The 21,369-nt window shown below is 39.2% G+C and overlaps 1 protein-coding gene across 3 annotated transcripts in view; it reads right to left on the reverse strand.

Annotated features, from left to right (window-relative positions):
• Positions 1 to 21,369, reverse strand: part of sema4ba (sema domain, immunoglobulin domain (Ig), transmembrane domain (TM) and short cytoplasmic domain, (semaphorin) 4Ba) — a 209,212-nt gene that overhangs the window by 9,668 nt on the left and 178,175 nt on the right. For all 3 annotated transcript variants that reach the window (XM_061894807.1, XM_061894806.1, XM_061894809.1), the window contains exons 9-14: positions 17,273 to 17,454; positions 9,869 to 10,019; positions 8,474 to 8,684; positions 4,597 to 4,712; positions 4,119 to 4,276; positions 3,942 to 4,033 (exon numbers count right to left, since the gene is read on the reverse strand). In XM_061894807.1, the coding sequence (XP_061750791.1) occupies positions 3,942 to 4,033; positions 4,119 to 4,276; positions 4,597 to 4,712; positions 8,474 to 8,684; positions 9,869 to 10,019; positions 17,273 to 17,454 (910 nt within the window). The remainder of the gene's footprint in view (positions 1 to 3,941; positions 4,034 to 4,118; positions 4,277 to 4,596; positions 4,713 to 8,473; positions 8,685 to 9,868; positions 10,020 to 17,272; positions 17,455 to 21,369) is intronic.

The raw sequence follows: 21,369 nt of genomic DNA on the forward strand, positions 1-21,369 counted from the left end.
TTGAAATGTCTTTAAATTTGCCTGTCTTGTTTTTTTTTCCCGAATCCTCAGCTATTGTTTGTACATTACTGTAAATTGAAAAACGGTGCGGTCCCACTGTTATTTTAAGGGTAAAATTCTGCGACTAAACTGCCAGTTTTTTCTACTGTAAAATGTAATATTTTTTAAGAGTGTCCAAGAATGATAAAGAGCTTGTCATTCAGCACCATTGTTTCCGTATTGATATTACAGATGGCTTTAGCTCCCTAAAAAACATGTTGCACTTTTCAAACGCAGCTGCAACATGAAATAAGTCCTGGGCATTTCTTTGCGGCCGACTCTGGGCTAGCTTTTTAAGCGGCAGGCGTCTTACTAGGCTTTCAAAAAACTGTCATAGCCATGCTGGTGGCTGTTACAGTTGATGTGTTGAAGCTCAATGTTTTTTTCCCTCTCCTCATGGAATGTTTAATAGAACATTTTGTCACAAACCCGCACGGTTGCGCTATTAGTGACACCGAGATGGAACACAGGCAAGAAGAGTCTCTAAGTCTCAACCAAGTAGTGCAGCAGGGTAGTGCACGGGGAACGCTGTGCACGTTCAGCAAAGCAATTACATTCAAGCGACAAGTAATAATTATACATATTGACAAATTGATTGTCAACCCGGAACAGGTGTGCCGAGATTGCCAATCCGGGACAGGTGTGGATGACAGCACTTAAGCCAGACATGACAAGAAGTGGAACGAAAATAAGAGCGCTGAACAGGAACTAAATACAGAAAATAAGGTAATACAAAATAAGGTCAGACCTGCGGTGACAGGTCATGACATATTTGGTGCAAATAGCATGGTAAATGTCTTCCTCCAAAGTGCCACACGTTTGTTTACAATGAGCTTCAGGTCTTTTAAGTCAGGCTGTTTACTAAAGAAGCACTTGACTTTCTTACAACACAGTCCTGCTAAACTAGCCTCATCGGAGGGTTTTATTTAAATCGGTTTCTTTTGGCCCCAAATAATTTTGAATACCAACTGAAGTCTAAATTTGTATACATGCCCACTACCTGTATAAGCCCTTTTTTATTTTTATTTTTTAAATTATGATACATATTCACTCTTGATGTCAAAAAAGCATAGGGATGTTCACAGATATGGCTTATTTTGCTGGGAAACAACATTATTTTCTTTCTGCAAGTTTGCTAGATTAGGGGTTCTTTAACGTTTTCCAGGCAAAGGACCCTCAAACTGATGGCGACACAGACCCGCAACCTGTATACAATTGTGTTTTAAAAATTTGACCGGTCCTGTTTGTTTGCGTGCAAAAACTAAGATATTAAAAATAATACGGTAGAGCGGCGCTAATAGAAAGCTGGCACCTTGTGCTCTAATCGCTAGCTGAAAAAACGGTGGCGCTAATTGCTTGCAGATAAATATAACGCTAATTGCTAGTTATCTTAAATGTTAATTTGAATGTAATAATACAATGATTTTTTCATGTTTATATTTTAAACTTTTAAGGTACAGTGGCCATTCCGCTATCATTTATAAACAAATGCATATTTAAAGGCATTTAAATTGTGTGGGGAAAAACAAAAAACAAAAAAAATCTATATAAATACACACACACACACGTTACAAATGTATGTGTGTGTATATATATATGTATATATATATATATATATATATATATATATATATATATGTACATATATATATATAAAATTCACACACTCATATACATATATAGATATATACATACACACACATATATATATACATGTGTAAATACACACACACACACACACATATATATATATATATAAATATATATATATATACATATACACACACACACGCACACACATACACATACTGTATATATATAATATATATACACATAAAACATGTATCTATATACAAACCCTGTTTCCATATGAGTTGGAAAATTGTATTAGATTTAAATATAAACGGAATACAATGATTTGCAAATCCTTTTCAACCCATTTTCAGTTGAATATGCTACAAAGACAACATATTTGATGTTCAAACTGATAAACATTTTATTTTTTGCAAAGAAGTTGGGAAAGGTGGCAATACATACGGATACATTTGAGGAATGCTCATCAAACACTTATTTGGAACATCCCACAGGTGTGCATGCTAATTGGGAACAGGTGGGTGCAAACAGCTTCCCAAAAAATGTGCACCCCTTTTCCCACAACTGTGTGAGCAAATAGTCAAACAGTTTAAGAACAACGTTTCTTAAAGTGAAATTGCAAGAAATTTAGGGATTTCAACATCTACGGTCCATAATATCATCAAAAGGTTCGGAGAATCTGGAGAAATCACTCCACGTAAGCGGAATGGCCGGAAACCAATATTGGAATGACCGTGACCTTGGATCCCTCAGACAGCACTGTATCAAAAACCGACATCAATCTCTAAAGGATATCACCACGTGGACTCAGGAAGACTTCAGAAAACCACTGTCACTAAATAAAGTTTGTCGCTACATCTGTAAGTGCAAGTTAAAGCTGTACTATGTAAAGCGAAAGCCGTTTATCAACAACATCCAGAAACACCGCCGGCTTCTCTGGGCCCGAGATCATCTAAGATTGACTGATGCAAAGTGGAAAAGTGTTCTGTGGTCTGACAAGTCCACATTTCAAATTGTTTTTTGGAATTTATGGACATTTGTGTCCTCGGGAACAAAGAGGAAAAGAACCATCCGGATTGTTATAGGCGCAAAGTTCAAAAGGCAGCATCTGTGATGGTATGGGGGTATATTAGAGCCTAAGGCATGGGTAACTTACGCATCTGCGAAGGAACCATTAATGCTGAAAGGTACATACAGGTTTTGGAGCAAAATATATTGCCATTCAAGCAATGTTATTATGGACCCCTCTGTTTATTTCAGCAAGATAATGCCACACCATGTGTTACAACAGCGTGGCTTCATAGTAAAAGAGTCCGGGTACTACACTGGCCTGCCTGTAGTCCAGACCTGTCTCCCATTGAACATTTTGAAGCCTAAAATACGACAACAGAGACCCCGGACTGTTGAACAACTTAAGCTGTACATGGGAAAGAATTCCACCTGAAAAGCTTCAAAAATGTGTCTCCTCAGTTCCCAAACTTTTATTGAGTGTTGCTAAAAGAAAAGGTGATGTAACTCAGTGGTGAACATGCCCTTTCCCAACTACTTTGGCACGTGTTGCAGCCATGAAATTCTAAGATAATTATTATTTGCAAAAAAAAAATTAAGTTTATGAGTTTGAACATCTTGTCTATAAATGATAAATGGGTTGTACTTGTATAGCTCTTTTCTACCTTCAAGGTACTCAAAGCGCTTTGACACTACTTCCACATTTACCCATTCACACACACATTCACACACAGATGGAGGGAACTGCCATGCAAGGCGCCAACCAGCACCCATCAGGAGCAAGGGTGAAGTGTCTTGCTCAGGACACAACGGACGTGACGAGGTTGGTTCTAGGTGGGATTTGAACCAGTGACCCTCGGGTTGCGCTCGGCCACTCTCCCACTGCGCCACGCCGTCCCTAATGTAGTGCATTCAATTGAATATGGGTTGAAAAGGATTTGCAAATTATTGTATTCCATAAATATTTACATCTAACACAATTTCCCCACTCCTATGGAAACGGGGTTTGAAAAACAACATTGTTTTTTAATTTTGACCTAGTTTCCATGTGTTAAATCGAACTTCATCACCAGTGAATAAATCCGCTTGTGTTTTTTCAGAACTTTCAATAATAGGGATATAAGTACTTTTTTAAAATGTAAATGTGAATATTTTTAACAAAAACATTATAGCCTTTTACCAGCTCAAAATATATATTGAGCAAATACAAATTCACTGTAAGTCCACTTTAAGAACATTGTGTTTCATGCAGGCTTGTGCGTCCCATCATCGGTTGTACCTAATAAGGTGACTGTACTTACGTGCGTGTGCAGATTTAGCAAAGCGTGCGCTGGCCGCCGTCCTGTTGCAAATAGCTGCTGCGTCTGCATTGTCCACATCCTGCTGCAACACGCTGCAAAGATGCACACTCCTTTTATTCCAAATTATCATAGAAATGTCTGCCTGGAAGGTCTACAAAAGCCAGAAGGGCTCCGTACTTGCTTGGTGGAGCCCGTCTGACATCCACGCACTGCCTGCCATTCCAGGCGCAGTAAGGGTCCCTGGAGAGGATGCACTCCCCGCAGCTCTGGTAATTAGTGCAGTTCGCTACTGGGACCTCCACCAGTTCAGAGAAAGTGGAAACATAGAGCCGACCCTGTGGAGGATGTGCATGTGTGAGGAAGAGTGCAACACGCTTAGCCAGGGTGTCTCTGTTTCCCCACTCCTTGTCTGATCCTAATGCAAATACACAACATCTGAATGAAGACGCGGCATCGTTCATGAAGTGCCAGAGTTCCTGCAGTTAACGCCCCAGCTGTTTGCAGTTCCCCCCCGAGGGACAGTGGCGTGTAATTAGATCATTTAACACAACGTCTCCTTTAGGCTGTGAGTCTTCGTGCCTCATAGAAGCCCTAAATTGCCAGTAAATGCATTTGGTAAGCTTGTTATGGCTTTCCAGCGTGAGAGCGCTCTTACCTCTTCGGCGTCGAGCTCTATGTGCTGCACGGGCCGGGAGTCACGGAAAAGCACTATCTCCTCGATGATGTGCATCTTGTTCTTCACACTCATGGCTTTGTGGAGTCTGCCGTCATCTAGAAAGGAGACACAGGTCCGCTTGAACACAACACCTCAGAACACCTTTTAAGTGGTCGGCCGTCAGGGCCAGCAAGGCCTTCTTTGCTGGCCTAACATAACCAAAAAAAGTCAAAAGTAAAAGTATTCATATTCTGTTCATGTCATAATATTCTCCTTTCAGTGCTGTTGTTTTTATTCTCAGTTTGCATCCAATCAGAATTTAGCTAGCTTATGTTGCCATTAGGGGTGTAACGGCACAAAAAAATTTCGGTTCGGTACGTACCTCTGTTTAGAGGTCACGGTTCGGTTAATTTTCGGTACAGTAAGAAAACAACAAAATATAAATTTTTTGGTTATTTATTTACCAAATTTGTAAACAATGGCTTGATCCTTTTAACATTGGGAACAGTATAATGATTCTGCCAACGTTAATCCACATTAAACTGCCTCAAAAAGATGCTTAGATTAAATAAAATGACTTTTCTTCTACATATAAAACGTGCAACATGAAACAGTTTCAAGTCATCTCATCATGCTTAATCTATTACAGCATTTGTGAAGCCTGTAGTTGATTTTTATTATGTAAATGTTGTATTTGTATCAACATGTGATAGCAGGGACCCTGCCATTCAAAACTAGGCTGCTACATTACTAATGATTAACCTAACTATAGCTGAAAAATAGTACAATAGCAACAGGAGAGACTATTCATCCCTGAACACCATGGAGTTCATGTGGGCTTTATGATGCACTTACATTATTATATATACTATCAGAGACAAACTTTTCATTTAACATATTGTCCTTTTTTGCTGCTTCAACACACCTCAATCAACACTGTCCGTAACACACACACACACACACACCCACACACACACACACACACACACACACACACACACACACACACACACACACACACACACACACACACACACACACACACACACACACCGCAAAATGAGCTAACATTACGCTAAAAGCTAACTAGCCTTCACCTAAAGACAGGACTGCGAGTGAGCTGAGTGAGCAGTTTGTTTCTAGGAAGTCAACGGACTCATAGTGATTTTTAGAAAGTAGTTGACTTGGAAGTGTTTAGTATAATTTGGGGAGAGTTCGTTGCTCCCCTGCTAAACGCCTATCTGCTCGACGCTGAAGCACTGACTAGATGCGCTCTGAATACGCACTGATGATTGGCCGTTATCGCTACTGTTGTAACCAATCAGATGGTTGTGTGGGAGGGACAATGCAGGGTGCTGTGCAGGAGACAGAGGCAGAACGGAGCGGAGCAGCTTGTTAAGACTTTAGCATTGGCGGCTACTTCATATGTTCGTGTGGAACTCGTTCGGTACTCCTCCGCACCGAACCGGTTCAATACAAATACACGTACCGTTACACCCCTAGTTGCCATGCTGTACCAAATCTGCCCGAAGCCTTCAGAATAAACAATGCGTGCGTCCGTGCGCTGTAAGTGAACGGACACATGCAGTTGATAGATAATAGCCATAGCCAATCAGATCACGAGTTGTTGTCAGTAAGGCCTTCTAGCTGGCCTTACGCTGTGATTGGGACCCCCAAGTGAGTTTCCAATCACATGTCGGTGTCACTAATATGTTAGAGCCACTATGGACTGGACTTCCACAATATTATGTCAGACCCACTCGACGTCCATTGCATCCGGTCTCCCCTAGAGGGGGTCCTCTCCAAGGTTTCTCATAGCCATTCTCTTCGACGTCCCACTGGGTTGTGAGTTTTTCCGTGCCCTTATGTGGGCGCTGAACCACGGATGTCGTTGTGGCTTGTGCAGCCCTTTGAGACACTTGTGATTTAGGGATATATAAATAGACTTTGATTGATTGATTGAAATGTCGCGAAAACAGGTAATCGCACCAGAAACATACGATCTATAGAAAGCCACATAAAACTCACCAGTACAAAAACCACGAAGATAAAGTGTTTGTCTTACACCCACTGTGGACAGACGAACCCAAGCAATACAGGTTTAGCCAGTGGTGTGTGCTCCCGCGAAGGACATACTGTACATTTTTGGCAGGCAATCACATTTTGGCACAACAGCGGCGGTGAAATGGGGAAATGCCCGCCACTTTCACACGAATCGAGCGACTACGATGGTACTATTGGCTTATACAGCGTCGGATGGGTACTACAAAATGTGAGTTCAAATATTTTATTACTTTATTTGCTCATGTTTCATTTGTTTTATGCAATTATTTTAATTTTGAAAGTATTTGTTTGATTGAAACTCTTATTAGTAGTTTGCTCAGTACAGTACATATTTTTTCAACTTGTTTAAGTTGGGGTCCACGTAAATCAATTCATGGTAGTACCACGTAAGATATGTTTTAAATGCTGAAGCGGATTTATTGATTGTTAAATGCGACGAAAAATAAACCCTTTTGTAACCTGTCTATTATTTACTTTTGTTTTTTTTGTGTTTTTTTTTTTACAGAAAACGTCAATCCGAGGTATACATATATATGTATGTATATATATATATATATATATATGTATATATATATATATATATATATATATATATATATATATATATATATATATATATATATATATATATATATATATATATATATATAAGGGCTTCACGGTGGCAGAGGGGTTACTGCGTCTGCCTCACAATACGAAGGTCCTGCAGTCCTGGGTTCAATTCCAGGCTGAGGATCTTTCTGTGTGGAGTTTGCATGTTCTCCCCGTGACTGCGTGGGTTCCCTCCGGGTACTCCGGCTTCCTCCCACCTCCAAAGACATGCACCTGGGGATACGTTGATTGGCAACACTAAAATTGGCCTTAGTGTGTGAATGTGAGTGTGAATGCTGTCTGTCTATCTGTGTTGGCCCTGCGATGAGGTGGCGACTTGTCCAGGGTGTACCCCGCCTTCCGCCCGATTGTAGCTGAGATAGGCGCCAGCGCCCCCCGCCACCCCAAAAGGGAATAACCGGTAGAAAATGGATGGATGGATGGATGATATACATATATATATATATATATATATATATATACATATACACAGTATAAATATGACTAGTGTTTTAGGAGTAGCTAAAACACTGCCGACTGTAGATGGACATTAGCCGCTAGCTACCTATCCCTCCATCCATTTTCTACCGCTTGTCCCTTTTGGGGTTGCGGGGGTGCTGGAGGCGGGGTACACCCTGGACAAGTCGCCACCTCAACTAGCTATGTTTTAAAGTACCTTCTGTACGGTGGCGCTTCAGTGTTTATAGCTTAACATTTACCAATAGTTTTTAAGCAAAATTGCGTCCATTCTGCCTATTATGTCTTTACACCGTGTCTCCATGTAAGTACTCCGTACGTGTGCATTGCGCATGTGCCTTTGCTCCAGCATGTTGGGATGATGGCGTGCCATGATATCCATAAAAAAAACAAAAAAAACAACACCAGTATTATTCAGAGGCGGTATAGTACTGTTTTTAATTCATTAGTACCGCAGTACTTTATTAGTACCGGGATACGGTGCAAACCTAAAAGGGACCATCCCGCCTGCATGTCTCTGCATCCTAGGATCACGACAACAATCGCAATTTTTTTTACTACAATTAATGTATCCTTGGTCACCTCGCTCCGTCAGAGACGGGCAGAACAATATGTGGAGCCACCTGTTGCCATTCATGCAACATTTGCCATGTTGTGATTTTTTCATGTAAAATATGTGCCTGGGCCCAGTTAGGGCTGTGTAACACCGACTTGAAAAAGTCTAATATGTGTGATGTTCCTGTACCTGTCCCGATGAAAAGCACATGGTAGGCCTTGTGCTCTGCCCGCACTTGATGCACTGCAATCTGCGTGTAGCGAACGTGGCGTTTGAGCAGCAGAGGCTGGCTGCGAAGCACGCTGTCCATGAGGAAGTGATCTTTGACAAAATTCAACACCTTGTCTGGCATGTGAAGTGATGACGGGACGCCCTGGCTCCGGGCCCCGTTTGTGATGCACTGCAATGGTGACATAACAAAGGCATCCTTTTTAAGACAAAGACATGTGTAATTATGTGCTGCACCTCTTTTTTTCTTCTTTTTTTTGATTCAGATATATTCAGTACACCAGTAAGTGGAAAGTGGAAAAAGCAATTTGGTCCTTGTTGTTTTGGAGAAGGCGAGAATGGAAACCATTACATGTCAGACGGAAACATACAGTGGGGCAAAAAAGTATTTAGTCAGCCACCGATTGTGTAAGTTCTCCCACTTAAAATTATGACAGAGGTCTGTAATTTTTATCATAGGTACACTTCAACTGTGAGAGACAGAATGTAAAAAAAAATCCCGGAATTCCCATTGTAGGAATTTTTAAAGAATGTATTTGTAAATTATGGTGGAAAATAAGTATGTGGTCAACCATTCAAAGCTCTCACTGATGGAAGGAGGTTTTGGCTCAAAATCTCACGATACATGGCCCCATTCATTCTTTCCTTAACACGGATCAATCGTCCTGTCCCCTTAGCAGAAAAACAGCCCCAAAGCATGATGTTTCCACCCCCATGCTTCACAGTAGGTATGGTGTTCTTGGGATGCAACTCAGTATTCTACTTCTTCCAAACACGACGAGTTGAGTTTATACCAAAAAGTCCTATTTTAGTTTCATCTCACCACATGACATTCTCCCAATCCTCTGCTGTATCATCCATGTATCCATTTTGGTATAAACTCAACTCGTCATGTTTGGAGGAAGAAGAATATTGAGTTGCATCCCAAGAACACCAGACCTACTGTGAAGCATGGGGGTGGAAACATCATGCTTTGGGTCTTTTTTTTTGTTAAGGGGACATAACGATTGAGCCGTGTTAAGGAAAGAATGAAGGGGGCCATGTATTGTGAGATTTTGAGCCAAAACCTCCTTCCATCAGTGAGAGCTTTGAATGTTTGACCAAATACTTATTTTCCACCATAATTTACAACTGAATTATTTAAAATTCCTACAATGTGAATTCCTGGATTTTTTTTCTCCACATTCTGTCTCTCACAGTTCAAGTGTACCTATGATGAAAATTACAGACCTCTGCCATCATTTTAAGTGAGAGAACTTGCACAATCGGTGGCTGACTAAATACTTTTTTGCCCCACTGTACTTATGTAACAGGTGTGACATGTTGTGTACGTCCTGGAAGGAAGAGTTTGCTCACCGCTCCAGGTCGAGGTTCGGGGACGGGATGGTTGTAAGCGTACCACTGCTGGGTTTCTCTGTTGACCTCGCGGTATCGGCCGCTGAAGGCCTTTTCTACCTGCTCCATGGTAAAGGAACACACGGCGGAGCTTCCTGACGCACCGTTGTACCTTAAAACGACATCAAAAAGGGAAATTACTTGTTAGTAATGATTTAATCTTGAGATTGATTCATCCATCCATCCATTTTCTACCGCTTATTCCTTTTGGGGTCGCTGGTGCCTATCTCAGCTACAATCGGGTGGAAGGCGGGGTACACCCTGGACAAGTCGCCACCTCATCACATTTATTCATTCCAATCCTAAATTGATTTATCATTTTCAAAAAGCGTTTTTCTTGTAAGAATACATTTTCAAAAATAAGTCTTTCGTCCATCTACGCATCATCAGCAGCCGTATTCTACACACCAAATAATACAGTCGCGATTGAAAGTTTACATACACTTGTGAAGAACATAATGTCATATGGCTCTCTTGAGTTTCCAAAAATTTCTACATCTCTTATGTTTTTGTGATAGAGTGATTGGAGCACATACTTGATGGTCACAAAAAACATTCACGAAGTTTGGTTCTTTTATGAATGTATTATGGGTCCACTGAAAATGAGACCAAATCTGCTGGGTGAAAAGTATACATACAACAATGTTAATATTTGGTTAAATGTCCCTTGGCAAGTTTCGCTGCAATAAGGTGCTTTTGGTAGCCATCCACAAGCGTCTGGCAAGTCTCTGGTTAAATTTTTGACCACTCCTCTTGACAGAATTGGTGCAGTTCAGCTAAATTGGTTGGTTTGTGACATTGACTTGTTTCTTCAGCATTGTCCACACGTTTAAGTCAGGACTTGGGGAAGGCCATTCTAAAACCGTAATTCTAGCCGGATTTAGCCATTCCTTGACCACTTTTGAAGTGTGTTTGGGGTCATTGTCCTGTTAGAACACCCAACTGCGCCCAACACCCAACCTCCAGGCTGATGATTTTAGGTTGTCCTGAAGAATTTGGAGGTAATCCTCCTTTTTCATTGTCCCGTTTAAAGCACCAGTTCCATTGGCAGCAAAACAGGCCCAGAGCATAATACTACCTCCACCATGCTTGACGGTAAGGGCGGTGTTCCTGGGATTAAAGGCCTCACTTTTTATCCTCCAAACATATTGCTAGGTATTGTGGCCAATCAGCTCAATTTTTTGTTTAATTAATTTCAATGATTAATTAGTAGCTATTAATGTTAAACAAGAGAGAAATGGCATCTTAAATTTTTAATTACATCTTTCCGTCCATCCATTTCTACCGCTCGTCCATCTAGGGGCCACCAGGGGTGCTGGAGCCTATTATAGATGCATTCAGGCAGAAAGCAGGGTACACCCTGGACAAGTCGCAGTCTCTCACTCACATTCATTCACACGCTAAAGCCAATTTGGTGTTGTCAATCAACCTATTCCAGGTGCATGCCTTTGGAGGTGGGAGGAAGCCAGAGGAGAACACGTAAACTCCACATAGAAAGACCCAGAGCCTCAAATGCAGGACCTTCTTATTGTGAGGCACACACATTACCCCATTTTCCACCGTGCTGCCCTTGTTTAATGACATAGTAAATGTTTTATTATTTATTCATTTTTTTGATTGTTTATGTCCGCCTTTATTTCTATAGGTAATGAATGTATGCTCTTGGTTAGGTATTTTTCCAAAGATGTTCAAGGTGAAAGGGGGCCTTATCTACTAAGATCCAAACACCGTATGCTCAACAGCATGTGCCAATTATGAAATGATGTGTACTATTAATGGCCGTGTAATCTACCAAGACTGCATGTACAAACCCCGTTTCCATATGAGTTGGGATATTCTGTAAGATGTAAATATAAAACGGAATACAATGATTTGCAAATCATTTTCAACCCATATTCAGTTGAATTTGCTACAAAGACAACATTTTGATGTTCAAACTGATCAACATTTTTTTTTTTGCAAATAATCATTAACTTCAGAATTTGATGCCAGCAACATGTGACAAAGAAGTTGGGAAAGGTGGCAATAAATACTGATAAAGTTGAGGAATGTTCATCAAACACTTATTTGGATAAGGTGGGTGCTATGATTGGGTATAAAAACATCTTCCCAAAAAATGCTCAGTCTTTTACAAGAAAGGATTGGGCGAGGTACACCCTTTTGTCCACAACTGCGTGAGCAAATAGTCAAACAGTTTAAGAACAACGTTTCTCAAAATGCAATTGCAAGAAATTTAGTGATTTTAACATCTACGGACCATAATATCATCAAAAGGTTCAAAGAATCTGGAGAAATCCCTCCACGTAAGCAGAATGACCGGAAACCAACATTGAATGCCCGTGACCTTCGATCCCTCAGACGGCACTGTATCAAAAAACAACATCAATCTCTAAAGGATATCACCACATGGGCTCAGGAACACTTAAGAAAACCACTGTCACTAATACATTTTCTCGCTACATCTGTAAGTGCAAGTTAAAGTTCTACTATGCAAAGCGGAAGCCATTTATCAACAACATCCAGAAACGCCGCCGGCTTTTCTGGGCCCGAGATCATCTAAGATGGACTGATGCGAAGTGGAAAAGTGTTCTGTGGTTTGACGAGTCCACATTTCAAATTGTTTTTGGAAATGTTCGACATCATGTCATCCGGACCAAAGAGGAAGCAAACCATCCAGACTGTTATCAACGCAAAGTTCAAAAGCCAACATCTGTGATGGTATGGGGGTGTATTAGTGCCCAAGGCATGTGTAACTTTCACATCTGTGAAGGCACCATTAATGCTGAATGGTCCATACAGGTTTTGGAACAACATATGTTGCCATCTATGTGACGTCTTTTTCATGAACGCCCCTGTTTATTTCAGCAAGACAATGCCAAGCCACATTCAGCACGTGTTACAACAGTGTGACTTTCCTGGCCCGCCTGCAGTACAGACTTGTCTCCCATCGAAAATGTGTGGCGCATTATGAAGCGTAAAATATGACAACGGAGACACTTGACTGTTGAACGACTGAAGCTCTACATAAAACAAGAATGGGAAAGAATTCCACTTTTAAAGCTTCAACAAAGCTTCCTTAGTCCCCAAACATTTATTAAGTGTTGTTAAAAGAAAAAGTGATGCAACACAGTGGTGAAAATGTCCTTTCCCAACTACTTTGGCACGTGTTGCAGCCATGAAATTCTAATTATTATTTGCAAAAAAAAAAAAAAAGTTTATGAATTTGAACATCAAATATGTTGTCTTTGTAGTGCATGCAATTGAATATGGGTTGAAAAGGATTTGCAAATCATTGTATTCCGTTTATATTTATCTCTAACGGAATTTCCCAACTCATATGGAAACAGGGTTAGTACAATCGATAACTGGTGCAGACCGCTCTTTGAAATTAGGTTTTTGCGTGTGCGATGCGACTTTCATCATGGAGACACACATTTACCGACATTCATGTTACCATGCTCCTGTTTGTAGTGTTTTGCTATGTATGGAAACATGCAACAGGCACGTACCACGTTTTCTGGGTATTTTAGAAGCAGTCCTGCAGTGCATCTACAACGTAACCCACTCTGAAGTTGCGCTCATGGAAAATGCTGGCACTAAATGCGAGCATGCGCTGGAATGTTCTATACTCAAGAACAATCATTTTGCAGGATGTTTTTTAAAATATGAAAAAAAAAACACCAGCAGACATCAAAACGCATCAATTCATGTGTTTTGATATGCCCCTTTAGTCATCCAGTAGCTATAAAATAATATTGCTGAATAGACAATAAGAGTAATATTTTTTATTTTTGATAGTCAAGCATACGTAGGTTGGAGCTGCAGCTTGATCGCCTTCTTTCTAAAAAAACATTTCTGTCAAGCTGCCAGTGCACGTCCTTTCCAGTCATTCTAAGTAAAGATGCAAAATAGTGGCTACAGAAAAGTCTTGCTGAATCACACTGCGCGTGCTAAATAATCATATTAGCTTTTTTTAAATTTTATTTATTTATTTATTTTTAAATAAATGGGACATCTATTTGTGTCTAATGTGAATGAAATGTGTATGTAAAGTGACGCACAAAACACGACATCAAAAGTAGTTCAGTGTGTTGCAGGAGTAAACATGGCCCCCTATTTTTGTTGGTCTCAGTCTTGGCATATTAATATTATATAATAAACAATTGTGATGGAAATTTTGTAAACAAAAACTAGCAATCCATATACATGTTACTTGAAATATGCAAAAAAAATCTGCTAATAGAACAAACCATTTTGAATTGAAGACTTTAAAAAAAAAAAAACTTATTATGCAAAATGGTCTAAAATAAAAGTGTATGATAAGGAAAATGTTCCAGTAAAAAATAAGCATTTTTGACCTGATTTTAGATATTTAATCCTGCTTGGATTTTCACCTTTTGCAATGCACACCAGTCGTGCATATCTGTGTAAATTAACAAAAATCCCTGAATTTGGTTAGAATTCTGAATATCTGTGCAGGGTTTCCCTTTAATGTAATTGAATGTGGCGCACCGCCACAACATTTTTACTACCACCACACCTTGAAAATAAGGTTGTTTTTTAAAACTTGAAACTAAATTAAAGTGATATAATATATTGTAGTCCCCAGAAAAAATCATACAAAGTTCGACCCTATTTTTTAACTTTTATTACTAATCTCATTATAACAAAACAACGCCACAATTTCGACAGGTGTCACCTCCCATGAAAACACTTACGTCTCCTTGAGCATTAACTTACCTGCCAAAAATACAACAACACTTCCTCATTCTTTGCTAAATACCTTTGAGGCGTGGGCGGTGTGTTTGTAAACTGACATCAAATCCAAACCACATGAACATAAAACATTAACATTAGCTGGTCGTTACAATATGAATTTGTGTATAGCCTGTTATTTGCGCACTATTGACAAGTGACGTACTGAAAATTTAACCACTGAAAAAAGACTTTGATCACCGAAAAACGCGCTAACAAAACCGGATGAAAACACAACGCACGTCATTGTCTGGAGCGTTGTCAGCAAGTCTGTGATGTGGACGTGATTTTTATATATATATATATATATATATATATATATATTGCAAGATTTACATGCGCGGACAGCCATCTACAAAATGTGCAAATATTAAGAGGACAGTGGCGGCGTTTAAGAAGAGACCTATCAAGTCATTTACAAGCTGAATCTTAGGCTCTGTAGTTTGGTTCCTATCTACCATCCCCAGCATGCCCACAACACTCGTAACTTAGATCTGATAACAGGTAAACATTTTTTACTGGCTTGTACCGCTAACAGTGTCGTATGCAGGGGACCAAAGATTTGGAACCAGCTTAATGAGAGCCTCAAGATGATGTATCCATTCTCCAACTTCAAAAAGAAACTGAAATATTACCTATTAACCACCTATCTTTACAGCCTCATGTGGGGTAGACTACTGTTGGATTTTGCATCGTTGAATGAATGTATGTATGTATGTGTATGCTTGCTTTAGTACTATTATCCTGTGTTTATCATATAGCGTTGTTGTTGTTTTGTTTTTCATTGCTGTGCTTGCTACCATATTTGATCTTTCCATGTATATATTGTCCTTTGGACCCCCTGTCAAAAGCTTCTTCTAGCTTATTTGGGGGACCCTTTCACATACCGACATCTTTAAACGATGATATTCACCACTATTGTAAATGTTATATGGTATTGTGAATAAACTTGTAAACTTGAAACTTGAAAGTCCAAGTGTGACATAATGCTCGCTTTAGCCTTGTTAGTCAGGGACATCTACGGACAGAAGTAGAATTTCTAAACGCGAGTACATTCTATAATAACACCAGAAGAAGGTGCTAGATTTGTTGCTAGATGTTTTCCATTAAAAACAAGTAATTAAAAGTCTGTAAACACTTGAAAAAATCTCAACAAAGTACCTTCCTTGTACAAAAAGCAGCAACGATTGAAAATACGGCAAAACAACAACAACGACAAAAGAACTAAATAATAAAACAGATTTGTTTTAAATTCGGGCAGCACGGTGGAAGAGGGGTTAGTGCTTCTGCCTAACAATACGAAGGTCTGAGTAGTCCTGGGTTCAGTCCCGGTCTCGGGATCTTTCTGTGTTGAGTTTGCATGTTCTCCCCGTGATTGCGTGGGTTCCCTCCGGGTACTCCGGCTTCCTCCCACTTCCAAAGACATGCACCTGGGGATAGGTTGATTGGCAACACTAAATTGGCCCTAGTGTGTGAATGTGAGTGTGAATGTTGTCTATCTGTGTTGGCCCTGCGATGAGGTGGGGACTTGTCCAGGGTGTACCCCGCCTGAGATAGGCACCAGCTCCCCCCGCGACCCAAAAGGGAATAAGCGGTAGAAAATGGATGGATGGATGGGTGTTTTAAATGCATGTATACATTTTTTGAGCCTTTTAAAACAAAAACATATAATCATAGCACATTATGCAATTTACTCAGTTATGTCACAGTGGCCACACCCATTACCACGCCCCCCCCGCCACAGGCATCTTGGCAGTCTAGGGTAAACCCTGCTGTTTACAATATGTATGCTGCTTGTTTGGTAACACTAAATTGGCCCTAGTGTGTGAATGTGAGTGTGAATGTTGTCTGTCTATCTGTGTTGGCCCTGCGATGAGGTGGCGACTTGTCCAGGGTGTACCCCGCCTTCCGCCGATTGTAGCTGAGATAGGCGCCAGCGCCCCCGCGACCCCAAAAGGGAATAAGCGGTAGAAAATGGATGGATGGATGGATGCTGCTTGTTGCTTCCATGTCAAGTGAGTTTGTTTCACAGCCCATTTTGCATTGGGTTTAATCAAAATGTAAAATATGAAAATTGCAATACATTGTATACATTTTTAGCTGAAACACTGTACAATATTTATATACTTTATTACCAAATCTCTATCTATATTTGTTTTTTTCTACCTGTACCCCATTCAAATGAAAATATATATCTAAAATTAAATGTATTAAGATTCTAAATCATAGATGTTCACCATGTTTAATTAGTTAATAATTATGGCAAATGTTGTTTTAATTTCCTGTTTGTCTTAAAGCATCTACAGGAGTTAATCAAATATGTTATTATAAATTATTTTACCATTCTATACATGTTTAATTGAAATATTTCAAAAGTATATTAAAATGTTTCTATATTAATGTTTTTTTTAATTACATTTGTAACACAAATTTAATCTGTAGAGTTGAAGTGTAATTTTTCAAGTGATCGGAGTGGTTGTCTCTCTGAGTGTTTAGTTTACCTGCAGATGTTGTTTTTGTCCTAAATACTGTATGTTACATGCATGAACATTTCTTCATCATAATGTCATTTTAGTCATGCACTTGAAAGAAATAACTAGCAATCCTCACCACTGAGAGGTGAAGACTCCGTAGAACACATTCTTCCTCCACTCCCCTGGGCTGGGTGTCAGCACAAACATGTCTTGGATGATGTTAAACGGGAATCCGTCATCAGGCAGTGAGCACAGAAGTTGAGCTTTTAGAAAGGTTGTCCACTTTTTCTGCAGGACCCTTTCGCCTCCCATGTCTCCCTGCGGGGCAAAATAAAGACATGTGTCACGTCTGGCCAGTAGAGTGTGCAAGAATGTCACATTGAAAGTGCGCTGCTGGGCAAATGAATGGAAAGGCACAATGACAGGCTGAGAAAAAGACATGAAATAATAATACATACTATACATTAAATACAGTGTGTGTGTGTGTGTGTGTGTGTGTGTGTGTGTGAACTGGGGTTGTCTTGATACCAATAGTTTGGTACCAGTACCAACATGTATTTCAATACTTTGACACTAAATAAAGGGGACTACAAAATGTCATTATTGGATTTATTTTAACAAAAAATCTTCGGGTACATCAAACATATGTTTCTTATTGTAATTTAGTTTTTCAATAAAATAGTGAACATACTAGACTACTTATCTTTTAGTAGTAGGTAAGCAAACAAAGGCTCCGACTTTGTCTGCTGACGTATGCAGTAACATTTTGTGTCATTTACCATTCTATTATTTCGTCAACATTATGAAGGACAAACTGTAAAAAATATATTATTAATCTACTTGTTCAATTTACTGCTAATATCTGCTTATTTTCTGTTTTACATGTTCTATCTACACCTATATTAAAATGTAATAATCACTTCTTCTTCTGTTGTTTGATACTTTACATTAGTTTGGGATGATACCACAAATGTACGTATCAATCCGATACCAAGTAGTTACAGGATCATAAATTGGTCAGAATTTAAGTGCTCATGCGTCCAGGTACGTATTTCCCAAGTTTATTTATGAATATAATATGAAAATAAATAAATAAATTATATATATATATATATATATATACACATATATGTATATATATATATATATATATATATATATATATCCACACATATACATACATACATATATATACATATATATATATATATATCCCTTCCATCCATCCATTTTCTGCCGCTTATTCCCTTTGGGGTCGTGGGGGGCGCTGATGCCAATCTCAGCTACAATCGGGCGGAAGGCGGGGTACACCCTGGAAAAGTCACCACCTCATCGCAGGGCCAACACAGATAGACAGAAAACATCCATACTCACATTCACACACTAGGGCTAATTTAGTGTTGCCAATCAACCAATCTTCATATGTATGTATGTATATATATATATATATATTTATTTTGTGACAGTAAAAAAACATAGACGTAAACATAGTAGTATAGACATGATACGCTATTGTACTTGGTATCATTACAGTGGATGTTAGGTGTAGATCCACCCATGGCATTTGTTTATGTTGTGACGCTGGTGAGCTATTGAATCCTCTTACGGTTTGTAATGAGGCATGTTTAGCTATTTCTCGTCCTTCAGTGATAATTGTACTTGTAAGAAACGTCCTTTATTTGTCACCATGGAGGCCAGGATTAGTGATTTAGAAGTCGCTAAAACACTGCCGATGGCGGATGGACGTTAGCCGCTGACTAGCTAGCCATGTCTTACAGCACCTCTTCTTGAGGGCGTTTCAGTGTTATAACTTCACCTTTATATTTAGTGTTTAGGCCATAATGCGATCATTCTCCCTTTTCTGTCTACAAACTGTGTCTGCTTGTAAGTACTCTGTCTTTGTGCGCTGCCGAACATGTTCCTCTACTCGTAAACCCAAGCAATGTTATGACGTGACGACGCACCATCATGCCCGTTGGGAACCGGTAGTTTTCAAACAGATTATCGTACCGTTTTTGATTCATTAGTACTGCGATACTATACTAGTACCGGTTTACCGTACAACCCTAGAGTGTACACGCCCTACCTACATTGGAAGAAAAGGCTCCACATAAGCAGGTTGAATAGGTGGTATTGAAAGGGGGGCATGAAGTCATAAAGCGCAGTGCCCATATTACAACTACACCCTACGGGAGGCGAAAACTTGGAGGTCATAGAAATAAAATACAAAAAGACAACTGGATTGGATTAAAACACTCTCTCTGAAGAGGGCATATTGGTTAGGAATATTTAAGTTACGTGACTTTTTTTTATTAATATGTTTTTTACTGCACAGCCTTTGGCAAAACATATGTCAACGCTTAGCATAAGTGTCTTTTTTGAAATGTATTACACTAAATGTTGGTGGAAAAACTATTGTCACATGTTTCGGTTTGTCATGTCTGACCATTAAATACCCCTTTGAAACTACAGTGTGACTGTAATGTTATGTACAGTATGACAGCCCATTCTGGATTATTGCAAATTGCAACGTCCGTTTGTATTCCCAATTTACTAAATTTTGGATGAAATCAGTTTTTCTGTGCAAAAAGCCGGAGGCGAAGAAATACTAAATAGTTGGCCTTTGGTAAAAGAGCTTCAGTCGGGACCACTTCAGGAGTTCCTTAATTAGAGGAAATGGCAGCGCTGTGGGAGTTGAAATGACACACGACCCCAAAGGGAGTAATGCTTACAGCTAAGAAGCATTACACTGTATTTTCCCTTGACCTCCTGACAGCGCTTTTTACAATACCTCTTTTATTGTATACATAAAGTCATCTTTAAACAATCAAAGCAAAACTATCCCTTTCATGAATGAGCTACTAAAAGCTCATGGTATATACATTAGGAGTGATGAGGTCTGTGTATGCATATGCTAAAAAGATATTCATAGACTGGTCATGTTGACATTTCCCAAAGAATATATATGTATATATATATACATATATATGTATATATATACATATATATACATATATATATATACATACTACCATGAATTGATTAACGTGGACCCCGACTTAAACAAGTTGAAAAACTTATTCGGGTGTTACCATTTAGTGGTCAATTGTACGGAATATGTACTGTACTGTGCAATCTACTAATAAAAGTATCAATCAATCAATCAATCAATCAATATATACACATATATATATATGTATATATATATATATATATATATATATACATATACATATATATATATATATATATATATATATATATACATACATACATACATTTACATACATACATACATTTTCTACCGCTGGTGCCTATCTCAGCTACAATCGGGCGGAAGGTGGTGTAGACCCTGGACAAGTATTATTTGGGGTGTAATGGTAAACGGTATAATGATCAACTACGGTAAGTAATACTGTTGAAATTTTTATTTATCAAAAACCTGTCAATAATTAATGCATTTAAAGCAACACTGCCTACTTCCTAGAAACAAAGTAGCTGCATGCGCAACACCGCCGTTTTGCTTGACAAAAGATGGTGGAAAGCAACTGCTGTTAGCTGGCAAGTGCGACAATATTGGAGACGGACGCATTTACATGTCCCCACACTAAAGGAATACAGCGGAGGAGGAAAAAACTTGATGTTGCTTTCATTTTCTCAACACAGTTTCCTACTGTGACTTAAAATTAATGAGGTGAGGAAACATTCAGCAGGTGATGTGCCAGGGGAACGTTGCCACAACTTGTTTATAAAGTCTTTAGTTTGTTTACTGGGATGCTCATGCCTCCTTTATTTTCACTGGCAACTTTGTCAGTGTTCCAATACCATCAATACTAGCTAAAATGTTTTCTTGTTTCATCGAATTGACTGAAGGTTATGTATCAACACAGAGATACAGAAGTGTGTATTAGATGCGAGAGGTATCACTCCTGTTTATTTTCGTTGTGTTGTTGGAGAAAAACAAAGCGTGTTTATTTGACTATACCTTCATTAGCCGAAGTGAATTGAGGTGAATTATATTTATATAGCCCTTTTCTCTCGGGACTCAATGCTCTTCACATAGTGAAACCCAATATCTATATCTAAGTTACATTTAAACCAGTCTGAGTGGCACTGGGTAAAGTTATTTTTTTGGGAAAAGTATCCTGCCCAAAGACACAATGGCAGTGACTTGGATGGAGGAAGCGGGGATCGAACCTAGAACCCTCAAGTGTTTTGCTCGGCCGCTCTAGC

This window comes from Nerophis ophidion, linkage group LG03, assembly GCF_033978795.1.
Source record: "Nerophis ophidion isolate RoL-2023_Sa linkage group LG03, RoL_Noph_v1.0, whole genome shotgun sequence".
Lineage (NCBI taxonomy): Eukaryota > Metazoa > Chordata > Actinopteri > Syngnathiformes > Syngnathidae > Nerophis > Nerophis ophidion.